Source organism: Sturnira hondurensis, unplaced genomic scaffold, assembly GCF_014824575.4.
Source record: "Sturnira hondurensis isolate 20B ecotype Veracruz unplaced genomic scaffold, ASM1482457v3 Scaffold0016462, whole genome shotgun sequence".
Lineage (NCBI taxonomy): Eukaryota > Metazoa > Chordata > Mammalia > Chiroptera > Phyllostomidae > Sturnira > Sturnira hondurensis.
The window spans coordinates 4,974,227-5,000,517 of NW_028089093.1; the positions used below are offsets into that span (position 1 = coordinate 4,974,227).

General features: G+C 45.1%; 2 protein-coding genes across 4 annotated transcripts in view; one reads left to right on the plus strand and one right to left on the minus strand.

Annotated features, from left to right (window-relative positions):
• The first annotated feature begins 456 nt into the window (after window positions 1-456).
• On the plus strand, window positions 457-22,920 carry TMEM243 (transmembrane protein 243). 2 transcript variants are annotated; one of them, XM_037066137.1, is made up of 5 exons: window positions 457-544; window positions 1,210-1,498; window positions 19,732-19,782; window positions 20,816-20,920; window positions 22,297-22,920. In XM_037066137.1, the coding sequence occupies exons 2-5, from the start codon at window positions 1,421-1,423 to the stop codon at window positions 22,417-22,419; spliced, it is 357 nt and encodes a 118-aa protein (XP_036922032.1). In that variant the 5' UTR covers window positions 457-544; window positions 1,210-1,420; the 3' UTR covers window positions 22,420-22,920. The 2 variants fall into 2 exon arrangements, with proteins under 2 accessions (XP_036922032.1, XP_036922031.1); XM_037066136.1 differs by lacking the exon at window positions 457-544 and adding an exon at window positions 545-637.
• DMTF1 (cyclin D binding myb like transcription factor 1) overlaps window positions 22,742-26,291 on the minus strand; it is a 32,149-nt gene continuing 28,599 nt past the window's right edge. For both annotated transcript variants that reach the window (XM_037066135.1, XM_037066134.1), the window contains 4 exons: window positions 25,920-26,075; window positions 24,966-25,331; window positions 24,279-24,420; window positions 22,742-24,053 (listed from right to left, as the gene is read on the minus strand). In XM_037066135.1, coding sequence (XP_036922030.1) covers window positions 23,944-24,053; window positions 24,279-24,420; window positions 24,966-25,331; window positions 25,920-26,075 — 774 coding nt within the window. In that variant the 3' untranslated portion in view covers window positions 22,742-23,943. The remainder of the gene's footprint in view (window positions 24,054-24,278; window positions 24,421-24,965; window positions 25,332-25,919; window positions 26,076-26,291) is intronic.

Consider the following 26,291-nt stretch of genomic DNA (forward strand, 5'->3'; position numbering starts at 1 on the left):
AGCACTAGCAGGATTGAATGAGTAAGTCGAAGAAGCACCTAGCACTCATTACCTCCTGACTGTTTCAGTAAAAGACATAGGATCCCAATCACAGGCGTACGAAGAAAACCATGCCCTCAAACAAATTTATCCATGACCCCGTTCTGTCTTATCGAGCAAAGACTGGGGTGGTTAAGGCAGGCTGCTCTTTATAAGATGCTTTCAACCAAATGCGAGGCTATCTTCAGAAATATTCTTTGCTCACGTGGCTCTTGCAGACGCTAATTACGAAGAGGCTGAGAAACGTGCAGCCGGGGAGACGAGCAGTTCCACTGGGAATAAACTGGCACCTCTAGAAATAAAGCACCGCAGCCAATGCGTCGCCTCGGCAGGTGGGATTGGCAGCCTCAGCCCTGACGTGGTCTGGGCGGGCCGAGTCTGTTTGCGACAGTGGCCGCGGGTCCGGGCCGAAGCATCCGAGCTGGAATCCGCAGCTCGGCGCCTGGACTGTGCGCCCGCTCCCTTCCAGCCGGAAAGATCTTCTTGCCGGTGCCCCCAAGCCTCGGTACCGAATTCCGGCGCGGGTGTGGACCCGGGCCTCGCGGTCCCCAGCGCGGCCAGGACTCCTTAGCGCGCGCGGGCGGCGGGGGACGCCGAGGTTTGGCCTGCGGGCGCGGGGTCTCCCGGTAGGGTGGCCAGTCTGTGCGGGGCTCAGGCGGGACGGTCTCCTCTTCCCGCTCCGGCCGCGGCTCCCGCACAGAGCGCGGCGCAGCGCCGCCGGAGACCCGCCGACTCGCGGGTCGATGCAACAAATTGAGGGGGGATCCAAGTTGCTGGGTTTGCAGCCGCAGCGCTGCGGGAGGCGTCCGCCGAGCTGTAGGCTCTGCTCCCGCCTGTAACTTCTCTTCTCCCGCCGCTGGGGCATTGAGCGTGGGGTGGTGAAGAGGGGCTTACAGCGAATTCTTCCTTGCAAACTTTTCCCCCCTGAGCCTGGAGGTCTGGGTGCCCGCCGGGGCCGGGGGTGGGGGGGTGGTGGGGAGAGGGGAGGGGATCACGTGGGGCCCGGGCCGCGGGGAAGCCAACTTGCTCCGCGAGCTTCGGTGCCCTGCGGACCGTGCGACAGCGAGCCGGGCGGGCGGGGCGCCGAGATTTGGGGAAGTGGGAGCTGCCCGGGCGGGGGCGTCCTGCAGAGAGTTGGCCAAAGGTGTTTCCTTTCACTTCCTTCGGCAGCTGCTCAAGATGAGAAGGAGAGCGGGGCTTGGGCGGAGCCGTCCGTTCCCCCGGGTCTGAGCGCCCACTACCGCCGGGACGTCCGGGACGTACCTGGGGTTCGGCTATGTGTGTCCGGTGACCCGGCGCGTGGGGAGCCTCGGACCTGGCACTTCGGGAGGGAATGCTGGCTTGTTGTGAGTGACTTTGGGGAGTGTGAAGAAACCCCAAAATGGAGGACTTTTCTACCAGGACCTACGGCACCAGTGGGCTGGACAACAGACCTCTGTTCGGAGAGACGTCGGCCAAGGTGAGTGCGGCCCCGGACTTCAGGCCTACGGGTGTGTCTGTGTGTCTAACTTTTTGTCTGTCCTGCGGCCTACAGTCCCCGCAGGTTCCTTCCGCGCCGCCCCCGAAGGCACTTGTAGGAAGGAAGAGCCGGTTCTTCAATCCTGCTTCCCTCAAGATGTTTTGCCCTGCCCGTCCGCTCCTTGTTTGCTGCAGGGTTGGCCAAGAAGAGGCTTGAAGGCTGGGGATGGAGAAAAGTTCAGAAAATCCTGGGCCGTTGGGGGCCCTTCAGTGGAGTGCGGAAGCCCCTCTTCTGGAGGAAGGGGGGGGGAGTATTTGCACACCCGCATGAGTGCTAACCCTTGAGAAGCCTCAGATGTGCGCAAGAGGCTTCCCATAAAAAGGAGGTCCTCTGATTACTGTTTATCGAGAGCCCATTAAGAGTTTACTGCTGAGGCAACCAAGCAAGAAGACTAAAGACGAGAAATGAGAGTTTCTTGTTGGCAACCATTCCAGGAAATGATAAAAGGGTCTCTGGATCTAAACAGGCTGTGGTACGTTATTTTAGGCTTTTAAAAAGCAAGTTTTTTTTTTTTTTTTTTTTTTTAAATAAGCCTACCCTTGTGACGTCCTGGGCCTGTAATTGAAGAGAGCTTTTTTTCCTGTCTTCAGCATTTTTCTTTTGAGTTGCCTAGGCAAGATTAGCCCGTGTTTTGATTTGATTTGTTTGTTTGTTTCACCTAGAAAGTGGCATGGGTGATTTTTGACCCCTGCCTGACAGATTGCTTTCAGCCTCAAGAAGGAGGGCACATGTACACCTCCAGAGCTCTTTGGATTTCTCAACTTTGGCAGGGACCTGTGGCAGAAAGGACAGGGAACTTGGACACCCTGCAGTCTGGGGCAGAGCCCTGAGAAGCTGCCAGCCTGCTACCAACACTACTACTTAATTTTACTCAAGTTCCCTGTCGCATTTCCTTTCTCTGACAGTGTCTTAATAAATAAGAAAATGTTTTAAGCTTGGACTCTAGTAAGATGCACCTTGTTTATCTTCTGGCTTTGCGTTATATCCCTGCGCACAGTGCACCTAGTATGAGAAATATGCCTGCAGTCCAGTAGCCAACGTTGAGCATTGTGCAATAGGCTCTGGGGTACAAGGAGCCCAGATAGGTGGAGGAAATAAGTAGACAAATATGATGCAGTTGGATCTGTGCTATGATAGGGCATCCAGGGGGCATGCTGGGGTCAGAGGAGGAACTGGTCGCTTTTGTTTGGGAACTTTAGGGAAGACCTTATGGTAGGTAGCTTTTTCATTCAGCCTCTAGTAGCCTTGGGTTCTTAGATATGGACACCTCTAAGTTGGGGTTTGACTAGTCAGAAGAGGATTTGGGGCATGGAGAGTGGCAGCAACTTGGTGCCTGAAGGGGTTGGACCCAGGGCATCTGGCTGCCCAGCTGTTTCGAGAACTAAGAGGTTCATTATGTCCCCCATGTGCTTTGGGGCACAGATTGGGATTCTGGGGGATGCAGACTTCTGACCTCATTTAGCCCTATAGCCCCTGAGTACTGAGGTAGATGACTTGGTAATGGATTTGTTCATTTATATAGACACTTAGAAATATTGATGTTTTCTGACTTGCTCAGGCCTAAATAGTCAATGACTGTAGGTTTCCTATCGCCTGTGATCCATTTGAAGTCTATCCAAAAACTTTGCTATTCCAAATACGTCTATTTATTGCATACTTACCTAGTCCAAGAGTGTATAGCCCCAACCCTACTTCGGCAGCTTTAGGCATTTTTAACAGTTGATTCAGCTACTCAGAGCTCCCTTGAGCCCCTCTGTGGGGCTGGCAGAGTGATCGGATATAGAGACTTGGTACAGAATGGAGAAAGGAGAGAGACGTTTAGTCTGAGGATGTAGAGGACATCATGTTTCCTGTAGGTTGAGGTGCCAGACCTGAGGGAGACGAATCTATTTTTAAAGATAGCAGATGCTTTTATTTGAGGACCTGAACTGGGCGAGGCACAGGAATGGGGCCTCAATAATGAAAGGCTAGGACACATCACAGTGGTGCCTTTCCCCCAGAGGACAGTCACTGCCAGAGCAGGAGGGATTCCTGGGGACTTTGGGAAACCCTTCAGCGGCACTTACATGCTGGTGTTCCCACTTTGCTGTCTTTCTGATGCCTGGAAACTGGATACAACAGCCCCTTTAAGTGGAAACAATATTATTAAACTACTACTTCTGAGGGGACAAATCCACAAAGGGGAAAACCCACTTCTTCTCATGGTGTGGCAGATCTTCTGAGCGCTTATATTTGCCGTCTAACAACTGCCCATACAGATAGCCTCTCAATGTGATTATTTTTTTTTCATTGTTTTTCAACTATAGTTTGCATTTAATATTGTTCTCTGTTAGTTTCAGATGGATAGCAAGGTGGTTGGTAAATCATGTACTTTATCATAAAGTTTACAGAGTGGTCCCTCTCACTGCTTTGAGTACCTGCCTGGCCCCATACCTATTTATCTTGATATTATTGACTGCATTTCCTGTGTTGTAATCTACATCTCGGTGGCTGTTCTGCAACCACCAGTTTGTACTGCTTAATCCTTCCATTTTAAATCGAGAAAGGACTAGACCTTTAGGTCCAGTCCCTAACTTTAAGGCAAGGATGACTGAAGCCCAAAGAGCAGAGAGGAGTCTGGAGGGAAATTGTGTTTGCTTAGGGCCAGCCACCTGCTAGGTGTTCAGCTTTCCTTTGTTTGGTCCTCAGGTTCCTTTGTGAGATGAGCATTCTTACTCCTATTTTAGAACCGAGGAAGCTGAATGCAAAGCAGGTTACTTGTTCCCTCACACAACTGGGTTTCACCAACTTCCTTTCCTGAGTTGAGAGGGGCAGTGTGTTGTGCACCCCGGGGCACAGACTGCTGAAGGCACTCTACACATTCCATACCCATTGCCCGTTCACAGGAAATGGGTGAAGTGGTACCCAAAGTCACAGTGCGAGGGAAAGAGTGGAATCTACCATAGAACAAGACCTGTGGAACCCAGTGGGCCTTCAGCAGCACCCTCCTGGGCAGTCCCTGAGGGAACTTGTCTTCCTCTGCACACGCTGCACAGAAGGATTTCAGTCACTGAACTCCAGATTTATTCAGTCTTTAGTGTGGTATTTAGGAAAAACTGGACAGACAGAGCCATGGAAAAAAAGGCAAAGGGAACCAGTTCACTATCATTATGTAAAGATCTAAGGCGTAGTAGACAAAAAAGGAAAGATGTTCAGTTTTTCTAAGAAATATATTCCTCATTCCTTGATACCTTTGGGTTAACATATTGCCAGGTGGATGTCCTGGTCAGAATGTCCAGACACTCTTTTCATCTGTTTTTATCCATCCCGAGTACCTACCTCTCTTTCAGGAGAAAAACAGATGTGGCGTCAATACCACAGGAACAAAATGTGTCTGAGGTTTTTAAGCTTGTGCTTTAGCCTGGCATTTTCTAAAGAAGCACTATCCAGTAGAAATATAGTGTCAGCCACATATGTGATTTTAAATATCCTAGTAGCCACGATAAAAAGTAGGAACAGATGAAATTAATTTTAATTCTATAGATGCAGAATATTGTCGTTGTAATATATAATCAAAATGCAGTCATTTCATTGTGTCATCCGTATAAGAAGTGGAGATATTTTTACAGTTTTTTTTTCACACTAAGCCTTTGAAGTGCAGAATGTGTTTTTCACTTACAGCCTTTCTCAGTTTGGACGAGCCCCGTTTCAGCTGCTCAGTAACCGCATGGAGCTAGAGCGCTGTCCTATTGGGCAGCGCAGTTGTGAAGCAAGTGAATTATTAGTTATGGTGGCTGCATAGCCCATGTTCTTTTTCTTACCACAGGGCTCTTCAGAGCATTTAATATGCTAATTTTCATTGGGACTCTAGTTGCAGAGGGTGGGAAAGTTGTGCTTTTTGTACTGTGTTGGTGGCAAAGTCTTTAGCAGTGGCACGATGCCCCGCCCAGTTCTTTTACTCCCCCTCCGTGCCAGGAACACTCGTGAGACAAGTTTCTCCGCTACAGTTGGTGGAAGGTAGTATGAACTGGTTGGTTTCCTGACCAGTGTACTGGTTTTCACTGATCACCAAATAAGTGAGTCACCCTTCAAGAAGGGTGGTGACAGTTTTTGTCCCTTTATTCCTGCTTGGATATGGTGTAATAACAGTGAGTGACTTGGGAGGAAGGCACATAAATTGAAGTCAGGGATATGAGGGTGGGAGAACCTGTATGTAAGGGGCAAGGTTGTGGGCCCCCAAGGCTCAGATCTTTGGTTCAAGTCAAAAGTTCTATCTACTGAACGATTTCTCTTGCGCTGTCCTCTTCCTGCTAAAAACAGAGGTGTAAAACAAGATCTTTTTCTGACCTGTAGTTCAATTCGGGCAATTCAGACTTGCACATTTGCCTCCTGCTACTGCAAGAGTGCTACTGTTTCTTGCCTTTTGGAAAGGGGGTAGTGCGGGGGTAGCTGCTTTATTAAGAACGAAGCTGTTCCCATTGTTGTGTCTGCCATCCGCGTGTCCCCAGACCCCCAAAGGCTGTCCTCCCAGGAGTACAGGTTCCTGGCTTCTTTCCTTTGACTGAGCTTCTGGTAATCCCCAGAGGAGAGCTAGGCACCCAGAGGACCAGATCAGCTGTCCCCTTGCCTCTCATCCAGCCTGCCGAACCACTTTAGTGGTGGTTGTTCCTTGTGCTGGAGAAGCCGTTCAGGCTGATAGATGCCATGACTTGTCTTTCCTACTCTAGTGAATGTTCTGTTGTCACCGCAGACCAAAGGACTGGGGAGCTCTGGGAGTTGGGCTCAGGTATTTGTATTGGGTTGGGCAAGAAGACTGTATGGGTTTTTTTCTATAAAATAAAAGACACGTTTTTCATCTTCACCAATAACTTTATTGATTTGAATATTTTGAGTATGCTGGCTATCTCCTGTGTGGTATAACATTGATTGTTCTCAGTTAATGTCTCGATTTGATCACTGCCAACTGCAACTGGTCTACCCAATCGTGGAGCATTGACCAGCGAGACATCTCCAGCACGAAACTTCGCAAACCAGTCTCGACGAGTTTGATCAGTCACAGCACCTTCTCTATACACCGCACAAGTCTTTTTTTTGCATTTTCAGTTGTGTTTTTACCTTTCTTGAGATAATAAAGCATAAAACGTTGACAAAGTTGGGTTTTTCTTCCATCTTCAGTATTAAAATACAAACATTCACCAACTTTGATTAAGTTTTTTAAATTTTTTAATTTTTTATTGGTTGTTCCTAATTCTTTTTTTTTTAAAATATTTTATTTATTTATCTTTTTTAGAGGGGAAGGGAAGGAGAGAGGAAAGAAACATCAATGTATGGTTGCTTCTCGTGCATCCCCTGCAGGGAACTGGCCCCTGCCGGAAACTGGCCTGCAACCTAAGCATGTGCCCTGACTGGAAATCGAACCGCGATCATCTGGTTCGCAGGCCCGCGCTCAATCCACTGAGCTACACCAGCCAGGGCCTGGTTGTTCCTAATTCTACCAGAATTATGTATATTTTTAAAAATTGATTATGCTGTTACAGTTGTTGGGACAACTTTTCCCAACAACAGTTCCCAACTTTTCCTTTTGCCCTCCCCCACCCAGCACCCCCCCCCACTCCCTCAGGCAATCCCCCCACTGTTGCTCATGTGCATGGGTCATGCCTATAAGTTTTGTGCCTACTTCGTTTCCTATTCTGTAGGGTACATCCCCATGGGTATTTTATAACCACATATTTGTACTTCTTAATTCTCTCACCTCTCACCCATTCCCCTACATCCTCATCCCATCTGGAAACCATCAAAACGCTATCCATATCCATGATTCTGTCTCTGTTCTTCGCTTAATTTGTTTTTTAGATTCAGCTTTTGATAGATACATATTTATTGCCATTTTGTTGTTTGTAGTTTTAATCTTTTTCTTAAATAAGTCCCTGTAACATTTCATATAATTACGGTTTCATGGTAATGAACTCCTTCAATTTTTTTCTTGTCTGGGAAGCTCTTTATCTGCCCTTTGATTCTAAATGACATCTTTACTGGGTAGAGCAATCTTGGCTTTAGGTCCCTGCTTTTCATGACTTTGAATGTTTCTTGCCAATCCCTTCTAGCCTGCAAAGTTTCTTTTGAGAAAGAAAAAGCTGATAGTCTTATGGGAACTCCCCTAGGTTCCCATAGGTAACTAATCGGTTTTCTCTGGCTGCTTTTGGGATTCTCTGTCTTTAACCTTTGGCATTTTAACTATGATGTGTCTTGGTGTGGGCCTTTTTGTGTCCATCTTGTTTGGGACTCCTGTGCTTCCTAGATTTGAATGTCTGTTTCCTTCACCAAATTAGGGGAGTTTTCTTCCATTATTTTTTCAAACAGATTTCCAATTTCTTGCACTTTCTTTTTTTCCTTCTGGCATCCCTATGATGTGAATGTTGGACCTCTTGAAGTTGTCCCAGAGGCTGCTTATATTTTCCTCATTTTTTTGGATTCTTTTTTCTTCTTGTTTTGCATGGCAGTTTTTTGCTTCCTCATGTTCCAAATCATTGATTTGATTCTTGGCTTCATCCACTTTCCTGTTGTTTGCCTGTAAACTGTTCTTTGTTTCATTAGTGTATCCTTTGTTTCTGACCGGATCTTTTTCCTGCTAAGTTCCTTAAGTATCCTAATAACCAGTGATTTGAACTCTGCATCTGATAGATTGCTTATCTCCATTTTGTTTAGTTCTTTTTACGGAGTTTTGATCTGTTCTTTCATTTGGGCCACATTCCTATGTCTCTTCATTTTGGCAGCCTCCCTGTGTTTGTTTCTATGTATTAAGTAGAGCTGCTATGACTCCCTGTCTTGGTAGTGTGGCTTAATGTAGTAAGTGTCCTGTAGAGTCCAGTGGCACAGCCTCCCCTATCACCCAACCTGGGTACTCAAAATGTGCCCATTGTGTAGACTGAGTACACCTCCTCTTATACTTGAGCCTTGGTTGCTCTTGGCAGGCTAATGGAGAGATTTACCCACGCCAGTCAGCTGTAAAGACTGGCTGTGACCACTGACCACCAACCTCCACCCTCTGTGGAGGATCAGCTGTGCAGGGGCAGGGTGGTGGTGCTCCATTGTGGTCAGTAGCTGTCCACTGGGTGTGCAGACTCTGGGGTTTCCTAGGTGGTGCAGGTCAGGGTCAGCCCCCAGCTGTGTTTTGCTTGGGGCCACCCTACCTGAGCTATAAAACAATCAGACACGGCTGCTACTTGTGCTGGGCTTAGAGATTCCCAGGTGAATACAAGTTGTGAATCTAGGCTGACTGCTGCTAGTGCTAGGCCTGGGACTCACTGAGGCCAGCTGTTGCTTGTTTGATAGGATTTATAAAGCTGTGAAGCATGAGCCAAGACCAGTCATTCATCTGGCTGCTGTTATTGCCGGGCCTGGGGTTCACTCAGCAAGAAGTACAGGGATTGGGGGCTTACTGAAGCTGCCTGTTGCTTGTTTGATAGGACTTAGGAAGTTGTGAAGCCTGAGCCAAGACCAGTCATTAATATGAAAAAGTCACTTTTAACAGCTTGGGTGGTTCCATAAGTTGGGTAGCACAGAGTCTCAGGGGATCTCCAGGGCTGGGCAAACAGTGTTAGCCAGGTGGAGTCTCAGGTATGGCACCTGCCTGCTGGCTCTGTGGTTCTGTGAGGGGAGGGCTCAGAAAAGAACAGTGGCCTCTGCCCACCTTTCTGTCTGGGAGAGAGCTGTCCTCCAGCTCTTGCCTTGATGCCAGGCACTTCATTTATTCCCTGTGTGCCACTGGTGCCTTTCAAGCTGCTACCCTGGTGCTGGAGCTCAGAGGGAGTGAGTCTGATTATGTCCATGTGTGGGTTCCTTAAGGGGAACTGCTTGGGACTCTAGAACTTTCTCCCACCAAATTAATCCTCACTGGTTTTTGCAGCCAGAAATTACGGGGAGTTATTTTCCTGGCACTGGAACCCTGAGCTGGGGGGCCTGGTGTGGCGGTGGGACTCCTTGCTCCTGAGATACCCCTCTGGAATTTTTATCTACCACACACGGGTGTGGGACCAACCCATCTTGGCCCCTCCTAACAGTCTGTATGGATGTGGTTTCTTTAATTCCCTACTTGTCAGACTTCTATTCAACTTCATTTCTGATGGTTCTATATTTCAGTTGTAATTTTGATGTGGTTGTACGAGAAGGTGAGCCGTGTTTACTCGGATGTTGCCATCCTGACCAGAAGTCCCAGTTTGTTGTTGTTGTTTTTTTTTAGTGCATGCTGATATGACAGCTGTCACAATACAGTCTAACAGAATTGTTTCAAATGAAGTTAAAGGCAACTCAGCATTGCTAGAGTCATCTTACGGAAAAAACCAAATACACTTTTTGGCCAACGCAATATTTTCAGCAAGCTCCCGAGAGGATGCTGGTGCACAGGGAGGGATGACGTCCCCTTATCTCATGCAGGCTCTGTGGAAGCCCAGTCCAGGCTGGCACCTCTTCACGGATCCCTTTGCCTGCCTGCTCTTAGGAAGTGGTCTCCTCTCTGTCACGCCCTGTCTTCTCCAAACATCTGAATTCTTCTCAGTGTACTTCCTGCCTTAGAACCTTCCCTACAACCCAGCCTGCAGCCATGCTTTCCTCCTAGGAGACTGGCAGTCAGAAGGGCCCCCAGCACTTACTCTTTGTGCTCTGAGGGGTGTGTTTAGCTCTTGTCTCTGGACCAGAGTATAAGCTCCTTGTGGGGAGGAGCCAGTTGCCTCGTTTCTCTAAAGCATTAGGCACATATGCCTTTGCCAAGTTCTTGATCTTACATACAGTAAGTTTAAAGTGAACTGATAATTTAGCATCACCAAAGAGTAACCTGTATTCTTCGGAGATCCTGAACCAGCAGTGATAGATGGGGGCCTGGTGTTCAGAAGCCTGGAATGCTGATACCAAAAGAGGACGTGGTGCTTCAGGCTCTCCTGCCGTTAAAGTCTCACTCCCCCTGCTGAGCTTCAGCATGAAGGCCAGGAGTAAATGCAATACAGTATTGTATAAAAACATTTAATCTGAGGCCTGGCCTTTCTTAAGTGGCTGCTCTGCTGAGTTTTCTCTGTAGGCAGGCTTTTTTTCAGGTCTGTGGGAATAGGCTGGGTCTAATGAATTGAGTCATGTTTTCCTTTGGGTCACTCCATAGGCCATATACAGGTATAGTGACCGTGTTTTCTGAACTACCACAGGGACATGTGGGTTGACAAACTTGAGTGTTTTGTGGGAATGTGGAATGCATATGAAATAAGAGCTGCCCTAGAAATTGGGGCCAGGGCATAGGGCCCACTCAGCTCCCACTCATCTCTGAGGAGCCTAATCTGTCATTGGTAAGATGCCCATTAGATGTGGTAGAAGTAACACTAATACCATGTTAGCAACTACTTACCAGTCCTCTATTAAATGCCAGTTAACTCTGTTCTGGGCACTTTATGTGCATTATCTCCTAATCCTGAACAGCAACCCTGCATGTTCGACCACTGTACAAATAGGGAAATTGGGCTCAACAGTTAAGTGACTTTTGCAAGGCCACAGGCAGGCATGTGGTAGGAGAAGAACTTGAAGTTGGGTCTGTCATGCTCCTGGCCCACGGCCCTTTAATGTACCTCTCATCTGAAGGTCAGCACATAGAAACTGGGCCTTTGCTGTGGGTGCCACCTCCAAGGATCCTTTGCCCCTTAAACGTGTGGAGTAGATGTGTTTCCTGTTTTCACTGTGATTTGATTTCCATAAGCGGTGCTTCAGTGAAAAGGATATATTTCAAGTGCGTGTATCTGGGAGAAGGAGAATCTGGCAGAATGGATTCACAAAGACATTCACAACTGAAAGTACTTCGAAATGTGAATATGTGCTGTAAGGGAAACATTTAAAAATGTCCATGCACTGCCTTTGTCTAGGTAGAAATGAGGGAGAAGCTGGAGGTCGGGGCTCCAGGCAGCAGTGAAGATCATGGTGCGCTCAGAGTTTGGGCGTGGGGGCCTGCATTCTCGTAAATCCTTTCTCGAGCGTCCCCTGGCACCACTCAGTCTGGTGTTTCTTTGGCAAGTCTTGGAACAGTCGCACCTGTGATCAGAGAAAAGGTGTCCTCTCACTGTCCACAGGGGATGCTGTTCCTGGGAACAGTGTGAGGGGAAGCTGCGGCTTAGGCAGGGCCGGTGCCTCTGGAAGAACCAGGTCCAACCCACTGGCAAGGCCGAGGTTTCTGGCTGCAGCTGGGCCCCAACTTTCTCCTGCGTTTCACATCCTCTCAGTAGGTTTGTTCTTAGAGGGCAGCCCCGTAGCCATCTGACAAGTTTTCCACTGTGATTTGGAAGAAGAAAAGGAAAGCCATTTCTGAGAATTGTCCTTTTATTTATGGTATGTGGGACCTGAGTTTGAACGAGAAATACAGTATGTGTGATACAAAATCACAAACATGTTGGATGTTGCTCAAGGGTCTGAGCTACTCCCTCCAGGTTAAGGGAAGGTTGTGTCCTTTGGACAGTCACACGCGCTGAATAGATTACCTTCTCTCTCCCTCACAAGAGAAGACAGTCACTGTCTTCAAAGACCTGAAGAACCGTGGGCCAGGGATAATAAGTACCGAATATAAAGGCACGAGTCCTTTCATGAAAGGATGAGCCAAGTGCCTGGGAGCCTGAGAAAGGAAGTGACTCTCCTGGAGACATCAGATCAGAGACCTTTTGAATCTTAGACCTAGAAGGAGGTGTACGATTTTTGGCAGGAGGAGGTGACAGGGAACCCCAAGCAGGGGGTCCAGCTTGAGGTTTGTGGGAGCAGGGTGGTGGGAGCAGGAGAGTACAGGAAGTGGCTGGGGAATGCAAGTCTTCCATTGTGATTGGGGTCGAGTGTTCCATTGTGATTGGGGTCAGGAACTTGGGAGGCGGGGTCCCAGGAGAGGCGGGGCCAGGTGAAGAGCACCGAGTGCTGTGCTGAGGGGTATGATTCACTTCTGGCGGCTGCAGGTTGTGGAGTGTGCGTGTATTTTTTTTAAATTCAGTTATTAATCATATGCATACTGTATCCCAGAAAAGGTGCTTTGTGTTGGATAGTGTATCTTTTCTCACGGAGCCTATATGTACTTCAGGAAAGATAGAAGAGCGTTAAGCAAATCCCTGTTCTCCTCCCTCCGTTCCTTATTAAGCTTCAGTTATCCTGGCCTTCTTTTTTTCCTTCTAATTCCCAAACTCACTTCTGCCCCAGGGTCTTTGCACTCGCTGTGCTGGCTTGTTTGCAATACCCTTCTCCCAGATCCTCGCATGGTTCATTTCTTTGTCTTATAAAGGCCCCTGTGCAGATCTTGCATTCTCAGAGGGGACTCTTTTGACTAAAACTAAGCCCCCCCATCCCCACCCTGCTTACTCTTCTTTTACCCTGTTTATTATCTTCCTAATTTCCTAACACTTAGCATGCAAAAATGATGGAGAATGAGTGCTTAACATCAAAGTTGGAAGCAGGATGGGTGGAAGAAGGCTCTTCTAGTGTTGGAGGGACTTGAGATTTTTGGTCTATAAAAACTCCGTGGGGGAGAAATTCAACATAGAGATGAGGGCGGAGACAATTACCGTATTTTTAGGACTATAAGATGTACCAGACCATAAGATGCACCTAGGTTTTAGAGGAGGAAAATAGGGAAAAAATTCTGAAGCAAAAATGTGGTAAAATATTTAATAACCTGTGACCCCGATTTACTGCCACCCCTTCCCCACCCCCCTCGAGCCAGGTAAGCTACATTCGGACTATAAGATGCACACCCATTTTCCTCCCAAATTTGGGGATGGGGAGTGCGTCTTATAGTCCAAAAAACATGGTAATCGAGCCAGGGAATTGGCAGAGACGCTGGTCACCTTGGGTTCCTTTTCAAGCTGGAAGGAATGAAAATGTGGGAGGAGTTTTTTCTTTTTTGTGGCTTTTTTTTCTGGTAAGAATTTCTGCTAGTGCACAGTCTTCAAGAGTAGGATTGGGAACCCGAGTTGAGGTGGAGCTTCTAACCACTTTCTGGGGAGAGATGGGAACAGTCAACCCAAAATAACAGGCCATGGAAATACAGTGAAGGCCCAGCCAAAACCAGGAATTTGTCGTGAACTCAGTTAGTTTGTTCTTTCAGCTAATATTTGCGCATCTGATCCTCATTGGGCACAGTGACTGGTAGAGGGAAGAGCCGCTGCCACTCCCCAGCAGTACGGTCACACCTTCATACCTTCTCCACTCCAGGTAGCGGCAGCTCTCTCTGTCATGTGGCTTGGTTTTGTCTGGATTAGAAGGATGTGCTCCAGCCCTAGCTGGTGTGGCTCAGTGAATTGAGTGCCAGCCTGCGAACTGAAAATGTGCTCCTGCCTGTGGGTGGATGCAGGCCCGTGCCGGGGTGCACAGCCCAGAAAGTGCGGCATTGGGGTGGGTTCTAGCCACACAGCCATGTGCAGGGGCCCAGAATCCAACAGCGAACAAGGTAGACATGGCCCTTAGCCTCCAAGACCTCATAGCGCACAGGAGACAGAAAAGTAGATTGGCAGTTAAGTGAGGACAGTTTAAACGGCTTCACAGCGAGACTTAGCGCCCAAGCGTAGAAGTCGTTGGGGGGTTGAGGATGACCTGGGGCTCAGTTTCCTAAGCATCAAGAGCAGATGAAGAGCCCTGGCTGGTGTGGCTCAGGGGACTGAAGGCCGGCCTGCAAACCAAAGAGCAGATGTACATGTCCACCAGGAAGACTTCCGTGTGTTGCTGAAACTGCTGCCTCCACAGTCGGAGATTGGTAGGGAGGCCCTCAGGTCAGAGATTGGGGTCATGTCAGTAGCTGCGGGGGAAGACCAGACTTGGACAGTAGAAGAAGGTTGGAGGAAGAGGGGTCTGGCAAAGCAGGTGCTGAGATAATCAAGGTAACTGAGAAGAGGAAGAGAAGAAGTTGGCATGAGACCGCCCGGGGACACTTTTTTCAGAATTTGAAGATACCTTATTCCGTCTCGGCTGTGCTAACACAGTACAACAGACTGGCTGACTTAAACAACACACATTTCTTCGTGATGGTGCTGGAAGCCTGAGGTCATGGTGCCAGTGTGGTTGGGAAGGGCTTAGGGAACTCTCTGGAGCCTTCTGTATAAAGGGCACTAATCCCATTTGTGTGGTCTCCACCGTGATGACCTAAGCACCTCCTAACACCCCCACCTCCTAATACTGTCTCATTGAGCTTTAGGATTTCAACATGTGAATTAAGGAGGGGGTGCAGAGGCATTCATGCCACAGCAGAGGATGTTCCTGAAGTCGCCCTCAGTCTGCCCTGGGGAGCAGCAGGGAGTGCCTTGCCCCTGGCTCTCTGCCCAGCGAAGGGGGGAGAGAAGTGGGCAGCAGAGGCTCTTCTGGGGAGAGTGTTCAGAGACCGAGGCAGCACAGGTCGTGTGGTCCAGGAAGCAGTGCGCCCTCGTGGGCAGGTTTCCAGGGTGGTAGAGAGGACCTGCAGTTGTGGCGTGTGAAGACCCAACAGGACTGAGAGCACCTGGGGAAGGGATGTGGGTTTATAGGGCTGGCTACCTGTGATGTTGCAGAGAAAGAAGTAAAACTGAAAGTGCAATTTTCGTCGTTGCCCCAACCCCTGCCCTCACCTTCTCTCCAGAGTGTGGAAAGGAATGTCTTCGGTGGCTTTGACCATGCAAGGCTTATCTTTTTTCTTCTCTGTGAGGAGCTTTCTCGGTTTTGCTTTGCTTCTCTTTGGGAGTTCCTCAGCAGGAGTTGCTCTCATGCTCCTGAAACCCGTGCTTGGTCCTGCTGCCGCAGAACACTAGTCACTGGGCTTGTACTGGGCTTGTACTTGGGCTGGGAAACCTGCCCCTGGAGGTGCCTGGGTTCACTATTAACATGTCTGTGGAATCTGTGGAGTCTAGCCTGGGAGCCTCCATTAGGATGTTGGGCAGAAACAAGACCTTCAGGGTGGCAGGCCCAGGCCCTAGCTGCCGTGCTGTGGGTGAGTGGTGTGGAGCAGCAAGGCCACACGCTGCTGTGCCCAGAGAATTCTGACAAGCCAGGCACCAGGGGAACCGTGAGAGTAGTCTGTGTCGGTGAGAGGCGCAGTAAGGAAAATGCTGTTGGCCACTTCTGTTTCTGATTCTCTCATTTCACCAGCCATTGCAGAGCGAGTGCCAACAGTGCCAACAGTGTGCCGGTCTGCCAGTCTCTAGGGAAAACGAGCAGGCTGTGTCCCCCACCCACAATGAACTGCCAGTCCTAATTAAAGAGACAGGCCACACATTTTATTTTGGTGCGAGAAAGGTAACCTGGGCAATGTGATCTTGGAGCCCCAGGAGGGAACATCTCTCATCCTGAGGGGAGGGTCCTGAGGCTACTGGCATCTAGAAGGGATTTGCCCTAGAGGTGAGGTTTGTGTTGTGGGATGAGCCGTCCCATTGGGAGTGTGGCATGTCAGTCATCCCGCCTCCCACCCCACTCTGTTTCGGGAATAGGATGCCTTCAGCTTTTCTGTGGGTCACTATAAGAAATGCCTGTGTGTGAAGTAGCTGCATTTTCTGATCCTGTGTTTGCGTACACCCATGCACTATACTCAGGAGACTCAGACTCAGGAGAAGTTTGCCTCTTCTCGTGATCCAGTGTGCTTACTTTTATTAGTAAGAACTTGTTAACCCCTTTGTACTTGTTAGCTGCCATGAGTCTTCATACTAGCATTTGAGCTTAAAGCAGTTTTCTTTAGTGAACAGTTTCCTGTAAATCCTTTCCAAAACTCCTTTAGACATCATTTCTTGCTCTTTTTATTGTTGCGTGAATGGGTAAGGGCTTTAGCGCAGCAGCACCCGTACTCAGCTCTCAGCTGAGCCAGTGTCTCTGGGCCCCAGGTCACCCTCTATGTTGCAAGTGCTTTGAAGAGGGACTTAAGAGTGGGAGGTCTACGGAAGTTAACAGCTGTTACTTTGGCCAGGATACATGGTTACTTTGATAGAGCAGGTCTGAATTCAAGGCTTTGACTTGGAGAAAGAAAACCTTGTGAGAAACCCTTCTGCCATTTCCCAAATTTTGGGTTGGCCAAAAAGTTTCTTCAGTTTTTTTTTTGTACGATGTCTCTAGTGGTGCTTAGTTTTTAACTTCATTCGAAGCAATTTTGTTAGATTGTATTGTGACAGCTGTCCTATCAGTGTGCATTTAAAAAACAAATGATTCAAAATTGGTGAATTTTTGTGCAGCCATTTTAGTATTGAAGATGGAAGAAGATACCTGGTGTTTTTGGTGTATTATGTTTTATTATTTCAAGATAGATAAAAATGCAACTGAAACAAAAAAAATTTGCGCAATGTATGGAGAAGGTATTGTGACTGATCGTGTCAAAAGAGGTTTGCTAGTAAGTTTCTTGGGACTATTGACATTTTGGCCAAATGATTCTTTGCCCTGAGGCTGTCTCGTGCACTGGAAGATGTTTAACAGCACTCCCGGCCTCTACCCACTGGATGTCAATAGTGGGAGATGGCTGACATACTCAAAATATACAAATCAGTGAAGGTATTGGTGAAAATGAAAAATATGTCTTTTATTATTATGGAAAAAAACTAAAGGGACTTTTTGGCCAACCCAAGAGTTCATCTCATCCTGGGAGACCCAGAGAGACTGCATTATAACAATAGAGTAACTGATATTCATGCAGATGTCTTAGAATTCCATTTGGTGAACTTTCTAGAAGGCAAGCAGGATAGTAGTCATTAAAGTTTAGATGTATTTTCATGAGTGATTAAAACCAGTTCGGTTTTACATGGGTTAGCCCAACAATCTGGAAAAAAAATCACGAGGAAATCTTCATTCCCGGAAGGTCAACACTCCACTGGAGTGCCTTGCTAGTAGGCTTTTTGAGGTGTCCTCTGCCACTTGGTGTCCCTGTCCAGACCCGCAGTAGCGTTCTAGGTTACCCTTCCAGGGAGGAATTTAAATGGGATCTGCTCTATTGGCTTTGACTGCTGCCTCCGACCTCCATCACTTACTGCTATTGAGAACTGGGGCAAGTTTTCGACATCCCTGAGCCTCTTCTACTGTCTGTAAAATAGTTCATAATACTGTATATCATCCCAGGGTTTTTAAAGAAAAGACATTCAACAACTTCAGGCATAGGTACTGCCCTTTCACCATTGTTACTCCCCCCCCCTCCGTTTTGATCCTGGTTGGCAACTTGTTCGGAGATTAGTGATTCTTGGCCACCTCTCACCTGAACGCGTCTTCATTGGCTTCCTTTTATTGGTAAGAGCACTTTGGGGATGTGTGCAGATTTTTGTAAACTTGCAAGTTCCTGGAGTTGATGGGAGCAGATATTCTTGACTTTTCAGAATAGACCATAATAAGGATTTTTAGTTGAACCTTTTTCACAAGGCAAAAACAATGGTAATAGATTGTATACACATTTATGTTAAATGCAGAGACATGTAAAATTTGTCTTGTGTGGGAATGATGATGATCAGTGATTTGCCCATCATCTCTTCTCTAAAAATGGTCATAATTTCAGTCCTGGCTGGTGTGGCTCAGTGCATTGAACGTCGGCCTATGAACCAAAAGGTCGCTGGTTTGATTCCCAGTCAGGGCACACACCTGGGTTGCCCAGTTGCTGGCCTGTGAGAGGTAACCAATTGCTGTTTCTCTCTCAAAATAACATCTCTCCCTTTCTTCCTCCCTTCATCTCTCTCTAAAAATGAGAACTTTTTAAAGAATGATCATAATTTCAGACGACTGTGCGCTGTGTAGGCTTCTATAGCTGAGGCAGCGATAAGGTGTGGTCTGAGCCTTTCTAGTTTAAGGGTGTGGATGGTATTCAGACTCCTATGTTCTCTGTATCATTTGAATTGCAGTGAGTGGCCTTGCTCTCAGAGTTCGGTTTGTTCAGGCATTCCCCACATAGTACATAGTACTTGGCTTTCCTTCCTCTTCCCTCCCTGCTTTGCTTGTCTCTTAACTTTGGATTCTTTTCTTTAAGTGCAGTTTGGAAATGAATGTTCAGTCACTACTCCGTTCCTGTACCCTTGTCATCTCTGAGCTTTTGTTTGTTCCTTATCTTGCCCTTCTCTGCTGAAACCCTACCAAAAATACCTGTAAGATCACTGGCCCACTACTCCTTTCTGACTTTGCAGAGATAAGACTACTTGGCCTGACAGTAGTGTTTGCTAATCAGGTCTTAAACCCTTGTGACCTTACTCTGTACGCTCTGTAACTGCTGTCAACCATATGTATATGTATAGTGTAAAACAGTATCATATTGGTAACATACGGGGGAGGGGGCAAAAGTAGATTTAGTTGTCCATTTGGAAAACATAGTGATGTTTTGCATACTAACAACTGTAAATCTTCTACCCTACCCTATATTTATAAATTTTTATATATATATTTTTCCTCCTATATATAAACTTTTTAGTCTCTGTATCTGAAACTAAACCTAACCAGTGACACTTATTTAGGAATCCCATTTCAAAGTTGCTTCTAACTTATTGTGTGATTTTAGGCCAATACTTAATTGCAGCTGGGCCTAAATTTACCTTAACCTGTACACTTAAGATCGGATTAGAGAAGCTTTCAAACCACTGTGGAGCTTGCTGGGGCAGGGATGGGAATGACAGAGCAGCTCACTGGGCTGGACCCCAGGCTCCTCATTCAATCAAATGATTCTGCTTTTGTTTGTATATGGAAGACTTTTGCTATTAAGTTGGAAAAGCCCTGGACAAGGTGGTCTGAGATGCACCCCAGCCTTGGCACTCTGTTGCCTCCAGCAATAGCATCTCCTTTTTGCTTACACAAAACAAGGACACCTGAGCTGTATCACAAATAGGTCCAAACTCTTATCATCTACAGTCTGGTTCTTTTCGCCAAAGATCTGGGCTGCCCATCCCAGGGTGCTTGTCTCTGCCTCTGCTCTCACGCTGTTCACAGCAGCACGTGGACTTTTTTGTAAGCCTCCCTTCCCCATTCAGTCCTTCTGAATCTTCAAAAGACTCTAGTATAAAAAATGTCCTGTCCCACCAAGGAACCTTCTTCAGTTGTCCACCTTCCCAAAGTACCCTTTTCCCACTCTGGTCGCTGAGTGCACTTTGCCTTTCTGGCATTTGTATTTACGTGTAAAGAGAGGGGGCAGGATCTTTTGTTTCTTCATGCAATCAGTGCCTACAGTTGTACTTTTCTGAAAGTGCCAGGGGTCCACCATATGGCTCAAAACCTTTTTTCTCTTTCAGGATCGAATCATCAATTTAGTTGTTGGCAGCTTAACATCCTTATTGATTCTAGTAAGTATCTTTGTGTCTTACCCAGTCTCTTAGCCAAAGTTCTGAAAACTTTAGTATTATGGTTCAATTAACTCTCAAAAGACAAAAACAAAACTTACAAGGGGCCAGTGTAGCAACAAGGGAAGTGTTCCAGTCATAGTTATGTTGCTTTCAATTTTATTACAAGTTGAACAAAATTGCAGTTGGTAACCAGAGTGAGTTGATTTCAGCCTTCATCCCCAGTTGAGTATTTGAAAGTCAAATAACTTAGTTTTCTGAATTTGCCATGCATAATACACAATACATGTCAGTTGCTACCAGCAACTCCCGTCTATACCTAACCCACATCTCCCCCTTTTTTCTGTTAATAGCTTAAGTTTATTTTGTTTCTAAAAGCACATTATATTTTGGCTTTAAAAGATTTGGTCAGCATATAGTGATTTTTCACCCTGTATAATATAGTGTGGTGCTATCACCATAAAATAAAAAACAAAGTTCTATTTCCTGTAGTCTGAGGATGACATTTCTGTGGCACATTTTCATTAAATATAAGAACATTTTAGGGAAGTTTGTTTCCGTGACTTCTTAAAAAGAATGGGTACATTGTTGTATCTATGGCAGAAACAACTCTGTAGAGCTTATTTGCATAATAGTAAACAAAAACAGTTTTGGTTATATTTTTTTTATTGGAGTATTGAAAATAATAAAAAGTTCAGAACTTTTCCCGATGTAAACATCAATCCCAGGAATGAGGTGGAAATACTTTAATCTTTGTTAATGAAGAGTTTATTCTGAGGCGGGCTAGTCTGACTGCACCTTTTTGACTCCTTTCATGAAGAAGGAAAGGTTAGAAAGAGCAAGTACTAAAAGTAACACGATCAAGCATATTTACAAACACTTTATTAAACATTGTATTAACATTCCATAAGGCAGATCTGATGGTAAGTATCATTTTACAGTGTGAAGCATTTATAATAATGAACATTGCCCAGACCCCAGTCTGACCAAGTCTTGGAATTGCTCCTAAGGCCTGACATAATTTCTCTTCATACAGGTAACGCTGATCAGTGCTTTTGTTTTCCCTCAACCACCTCCAAAACCATTGAATGTATTTTTTGCTGTCTGCATCTCTTTGAGTAGTATTACTGCCTGCATACTTGTGAGTACTGTTTAGAATTTAAATGGAGTATCCTTGAGGGCTGCAGGTTGCAGTGCCTGGGACAGATTCCCAGACCCGAGTCTGTATGAAAGGGTGTCCCTGATTACAGCTCCCCTCCACCCCTCCCAGGGATGTCAAAATTCTCAATATTAACTGCAGTGTTTTCTCTTTTAATCTGAGTTTCTTTTCTCCTAAATCCCAAAGTTGTAACCCTAAAGGGAAACTTCCCTTGATATCTAAGAAATGGAAGGAAAAAGACTCAGGTGGCCAAAGATTTGATGTGATTTACTTGTCTTCTTTCAAGGGCTACTTACAGGGACCACCGGGCTTTAGAGAATGCCATTACTGTTATTAAGGGAAGAGAGGAAGCACTAGCAATCTGATTTTGTAATTATTAACCAATCTATTTTAATCTCTGTGCTTATCTCCCCAAAGGTATCCTTGTCACAACAAGGTCCAGTTTTACCACAAAGAAGCCTTTGTTTTAGGTGAAGAAGCAAAGATGGTTGTAGATCTCAGTTGGGTTATTTGCCAAGAGTGCAGTGATTCATTAGTTAGTTGGCTGTTGTTCTTTGATGAGGCAGAATCAAAACAGTAAACCCTCAAAAGCAATCGTTTTGACTCACATAGGGCTTGAGCTGTAATAGCAATGTGCTTATATGAGTTAAAATTAAACGGGACCTCCAGCTTCTATTGCACTGATTCCGCTGTACTCCTATGACCTGAGGGGAGAATTCGGCAGCCCTACTTTGGGAGCCTTTGGAACAGAGCTACCAGAGATGCCTTCCTCCCACTCCCAGCCTAATGCCAAAAGTGACTAATAGTGATTTAGTTTAAACTGAATACATGCATACGTAAGCCCAATTCTGTATTGGCAGTTTGAATGTTATTTGAAATTAAAAGTCATCCCTTCCACTTTCTAAAAGAATCATATCTTTTACTCAAATAAATAGGGGTGGGCAAAAGTAGGTTTACAGTTGTTCATATGGAAAAATATATGCAAAAATAAATAATATGTAAGAATAAACTCTTTCGTGTACTCACAACTGTAAACCTACTTTTGCTCCCTCTGTAAACTATGTCTGGAAGATAGATATTCTTGGATGGCTTGCCAGATGATTGGTGTGGATGCTATTGATTTGAACATAGGCCAGAGTTACCTTGATCAAACAGGAATAGTATAGTCTTGGATGTGGAAACTCAGTTGTTACTACTTGAAATGTAAAGAATTACAATTAAATTCTGGCTGCATTAAGTCTCAGGGATGTAGGTTAATATAAAGCCTGTCTCATTTAAGGGAAAAAGAATTAGTTGTATTTTAAATACTTGACCCAGTGGCTATTACTTAAACTTTTATTTAATTCTTCTTCTTTTAGATCTACTGGTATCGACAAGGAGACTTAGAACCGAAATTTAGAAATCTAATTTACTATATCTTATTTTCTATCATCATGTTATGTATATGTGCGAACCTGTACTTCCATGATGTGGGAAAGTGAGGCTACCAAGGAAAAAACACTTACCAGGTCTCTTCCAAGCTATTATATATTAGGACTGTGAATAAGAGCTGGATAAAGTATGCTGAAGAATCGACTGCAGAAGTCTGATATATGATTTCCATGCTAATTGTACATCTAAATTCCCTTTTTCAGGGGAGACATATCATAGATCACTTTGCCTTTTTTTTTTAAGAAGCTGATATGGCACTTACACATTCCAACCCTTAAAGCTCAAACAGCACAAGTAATTTTCACTTTTGAAATTAAATTTTTTTTATAATGTAATTGCATGGCGAAAGGCTATGTAACAAACAATCTTGCATTTTAAGACAAATATTCTTTTATTTCTGTTAAACTGAATGTACAATATTGTTCCCTAGGCAACCAACTCTTGCTTTTAACTACAATTTCATTTCATGTTAACAAAACACAGACGGTGAAAAGACAACTTTGATTGTGAAGATCTAATTACAATAATAAATAAAATAATTTATACAAGGGTTTTTTTGTGACTTTTCTATAGGAGTCATATGCGTTAAAGCTTTAAGAGGCTAGTTTTGGTTTAACCTTCTCTAGTATAGGAATGACTCAATTTATATTTCATTTCATTACAGAAGCAAATTGTGTTTTTTAAAATTGCCTGAGAGGGAGAAATTTTATCACACCCTCCCCAGCTAATGCACTAAGTGAACAGCAAACTCTGACCCTCCTGAATTATTTTTCTGGGTGAATTCTTATCACAAAACATGTAAGAAATAGTCACGGTATAGGATAGGGAACTTCCTTCCCATTTCATTTGACCTCAAAGTGCTAATTTTGTAAACCGATGACAGTGGGCTCTGAAGTGAAAACTCTTGAGTTTTGATATTACTCTCATCCATATTCCTTTTAAAAGTAATTAAAAAAGAAACCTGTAGTGAATTTTTCTAACTCTTTTAATGCTTTCCTCTCTGCCCAGCTTAAATCAGCTCCCACAGCCAGCAATCAGTAAGTAAACCCAAGGTAACTGCAGCACAATCACCCCCTAGGTCTGTGTCCTTGTATGCTGGCCAAGTCTCAAACTAATGATAATCTTTTTGAAGAAGGTCACTGGCAAACTCTAGACCATGCTGTGACTTCTACTTGAGATCAGAGAGAGACATCTGATCTTGAGAGGTGAATATTACCACTTTTGAAGGAGTGGTTAGACTTTGAGGATTTTAAACTTTTCTCAGTGGCTGAAGTGAATGGAATCCCCTGCTAACAGATGGCAGTAATCACAGGGATCTATGTAGTTAAAGACCCCCGCCCCCCACAGACCCCACTCAAGTACATTTCCATAAGACTAGACCTCAGATGACATTGAAAGGAGGTAAAAAGTCGTAGCAGCAACACTGTATGCAGCTTAAGCACTGTAGCTATTTAAAAGCCAGAGGAATGGTAAGTTAAGCCTCTTGGGGGGGGGGGGGGTCCTCCTATTTCTTTGGAGATGTTGCAATTAACAGTGTGGCTTCTTTGCTTGAACTACCTGTTTCTAAGAATTACCTAATGACAGTTGACCAAATCTTCAACATCCTTTGAGTCTTCTGAAACAGGACTGCACAAAGATGACCCAATAATATTTGATTCTTCTCGATGATGTTGGAGTATGGGATCTGTAATGAGTTAAGTTTCAAGTTACTCTTATATGTGTATCATGTACATATTCCCTAATCCACATCAAGAATTTAAAGTAAGTATTCTACCAAAGTGCAAAATTTACAAGATGACTAATCTTTATTGCTTGATCAAGAAAAACTTAAACAACAGAATTAAATATGCAACTGCCTGATTTTCTCTTAAAGACTTAGCAAGCACACCACGGACTTGATTTACAGTACCTGTTAGTGTTGTCAAAGGCAAGACAGATTCTGTGTCTATAACATCAGATGCTTGGATAAAGCCATGCGGTGAAGGAACAATAAGTATTGTTTCATCATCAATTGTTTGATCAACTTGTTCTACAGCAGAAGACTCTAAATCCTAAATAATTAAAAAAAAAATGAGATTTTGTCTCATATTCCTTATTAGTTTTCCTTAAGATCCCAAACACGTTTAGGTTTGAAAGGACTTAACTTTCAAACATTATCCCATTTTAAAATTAAAATCTAAAGAAATGAAAGGTTTTGTCCATTTAATGGACAAAGCAGTAACTTTATACTCGAATAACGAAAAATTTCAAAGAACCAATTCAGTTATAGGTCCCTTGAATATAGAATAATGCTCTTCTGTAGCATGAGGTTCCTACGCTAAACCACAAAGATTATTAACCACCCTCAGGAAAATGCTGCCACGGGTCCCAACAAACATTTCCAAGGGAAGGCTTTCAGTGTGGAACAGTGTGGTAGGACAGGGCAACGCTGCTGGCTGACTGACGTTTGTGAGGTCAGAGCTGGGGTTTGCACGTTACTCTGTGTCTAAAGAAAAAAGAAAGCACCACAGGATATCACCCCATAAATTATTTCTAGGCTCTTTCCAAACTGCAGGTTGGAAGCTCAAGGCAAGAACCCGAAGGCTGTTCAACTTACCTCAGTAACATAAGCACAGGCTAAATGTGAGGGTGATTCCTCCTCTTGTTTAAGGTCTTCTTCTGTTCTGACCATAACACTATTCATCAGTTCTGTGCTATTTTGGTCACCGAATTTGGATACATGAGCATCATTAAATGATGGCTCCACAGTCACCTTAGGTTGATGAATTTCATCTGGGAAAGTGTCTGCTTCTAGGGCATCTGGAGGCTCAGGAAAGTCAGATGAGTGAACATCACTATCTACCGTCAGTTCTGCTTGGGATATGGAAGAAGCGATATCCTCTGCAGCAACTGTCTGAATGATGACTCTTGGTGTGTGACACTGCACTGTAACATTGTCACTTGTGTTCAACAAATGCTCTGGCTATAAAATGTAAAAAAAAATGATCAATGGCAAAAATAAAAAAAGTACCTATCATATTCAAATTATAGGCAACAAACAAAGGACACTTACAGGTGCTACTGTGGGCTGCTGTCCCCCTACCTCTCACCACTGCAGTGTTCTTACCACGATTTTTCTAGAAAACCTGCTTTGCCTATGTGGGCCTTTGCTCTCCTAACGTCCCTATTCCCCTAATTTAAATCCATCACATATAAGGAGACACAGGGAGTGAGCAATCTACCCCACTGAAGGCAGAACGGAGTATAAAGCATTACTCCTGGGACACCAGTGGTACAAAGAATTATCTCAATAAATGGACTGGATTAGTTTTGGCTCTTATATTTTATATCAACTAGCCTTGGTCCTTAATAGGTGCTCAAATACTTGAACTGAGCTCATAATAGACCCTCCTGCTGCCCCTCGCCTGCCCCTTCTCCGGAGAGATTGTTCTGAAGGCACATGAGTTCTCTCACAGTACTGAAAACTAGAGAAACGCGGCGATGCTTGTCAGTTAGCCAACCTTCTTTACAAAAACTAGAAAAATCAAGCAATTTATGGAAGGTAACATACGGATACAGCATGAACAATGATCTGTTCAGGAGAAGCAGGAGCAGCAGCCGTCACGGTTACCGTGGGACTAGCAGTCAGCGTGAGGGGCAGGCCTTGGCTTGCGCTCGTTTGAAGTAGGTAGGTACCAGGAGTCCCAGTGGGCTGTAAGTGGAAAGACTAAAGAAAAAGAAGACCAAGATCAACACAGGTGCAATACACCATGAAGTAAGTGGTCTTACTAGTACTCATTAAGTCTAGCTTTATATCCAAAATGGGGGCTGACATGAATTTACTAACCACTAATGTACTTACCAATTGTGTAGGTGTGAACAAGAAATAAAATGAAGGATATGGGACCCCTGACTATTTGTCTCAAGTCATTACTTGGTCTGG

Coding starts and splice junctions, on each gene's coding strand:
- TMEM243 (XM_037066137.1), top strand. CDS start 1,421: ATGGAGGACTTTTCTACCAGGACCTACGGCACCAGTGGGCTGGACAAC. Junction 1,499..19,731: donor TCGGAGAGACGTCGGCCAAG/GTGAGTGCGGCC, acceptor TTTCTCTTTCAG/GATCGAATCATCAATTTAGT. Junction 20,921..22,296: donor GTATTACTGCCTGCATACTT/GTGAGTACTGTT, acceptor TTCTTCTTTTAG/ATCTACTGGTATCGACAAGG.